The sequence below is a fragment of the Antrostomus carolinensis genome, unplaced genomic scaffold (genome assembly GCF_000700745.2).
Source record: "Antrostomus carolinensis isolate BGI_N321 unplaced genomic scaffold, ASM70074v2 scaffold53231, whole genome shotgun sequence".
In the NCBI taxonomy this organism is placed as follows: Eukaryota; Metazoa; Chordata; class Aves; order Caprimulgiformes; family Caprimulgidae; genus Antrostomus; species Antrostomus carolinensis.
The window spans coordinates 4,684-5,748 of record NW_010295984.1 but is presented as its reverse complement, the minus strand read 5'-3'; the positions used below and the strand labels follow the sequence as shown (position 1 = coordinate 5,748).

Genomic DNA, 1,065 nt, shown 5'->3' with positions numbered 1-1,065 from the left:
GGCTCACTTACCAGCTGTGTCAGGAATGTTCAACAACTTAGGCACAAGGAGAGTTTTATTTAATCTTAAATTTCAGAGAACTGATTTGAAAAATCCAGAAAGAACAAGTGAACAGAATATGTAAAAATGGTTTCAAGTTCTCTCATCTTTTTTTTTTTTTTTTTCAAGCCTATTTGCTCTCTTTGTATCCACCCTATTCCAACTGTTTATTCACACTCAACTGTAACCATCAGCTGAGCAAAAACTATAAATTGTAACTGATACAGTTCAACCAAGCCTTAAGCCACACTCACATTCCATCTGTGCTGGAAGTGCAGGCCCTGGACACTTAGTTGGGCTTCCTACCATTTGAATTCATCATTCTAGCACACAGCCCTTTCCCAATTTGTTACACTGAGTTTCTGGCCACTTTGCAGTACTTTCCTGGATAAACCACCATTGCATTGCTCAAAGACAGCAACACATTTTCAGTGAAAACATTTGTCTAAGGCACTTACCTTATGGATTTTTATGGTCTTTATTTTCCCAGTATGTCTGACATGAGGCCCTCTGCATAAATCTATCAAGGGGCCACACCTAAGAATAGGAAAACATTTATTTAGTGTATTTCATCGTAGGAAGTTATATCCAGTAATATTATGATGCATACATAATTACCTGTATACTGTTGTAGTTGGAGTATTGACTTTCTCATTCAGGATGCGACACTTGAATTTATTATACTGAGAAGAAAAGCAGCACACATATCTGTTAACTCCTTATTAAGCAAGAGACTGGCCAGCAGTTTAAATTATTTGCAAACCCGATGCTATGCTGCATCTAAAGATGATTATAAAAGAACAGATAGACAGAAAGATAGTCAAGTAGTGGAGCAAGCTGCCCAGAGAAGAGGTTGTGCAGTCTTCATCCTTAGACATTTTGAAGACCTAACTGAAAGGCCTAACAAGCCCTCAGAAACCTGGTGTGACTTCAGCGTTGACCCCAGACTCTCTGCACGAGATTGGACTGAGACCTATGGAGGTATCTTCCAACCCAAATGACACTACAACTCTCCTGATGTCCTAA

General features: G+C 39.1%; 1 protein-coding gene across 1 annotated transcript in view; it reads right to left on the bottom strand.

Moving 5' to 3' along the window:
* Window positions 1–497: 497 nt before the first annotated feature.
* LOC104532822 (threonine--tRNA ligase, cytoplasmic-like) overlaps window positions 498–1,065 on the bottom strand; it is a gene marked incomplete at its 3' end in the record, with an annotated part of 5,195 nt that continues 4,627 nt past the window's right edge. The window contains exons 6-7 of the mRNA XM_010178119.1: window positions 658–722; window positions 498–576 (exon numbers count right to left, since the gene is read on the bottom strand). Of these exons, the coding sequence (XP_010176421.1) occupies window positions 498–576; window positions 658–722 (144 nt within the window). The remainder of the gene's footprint in view (window positions 577–657; window positions 723–1,065) is intronic.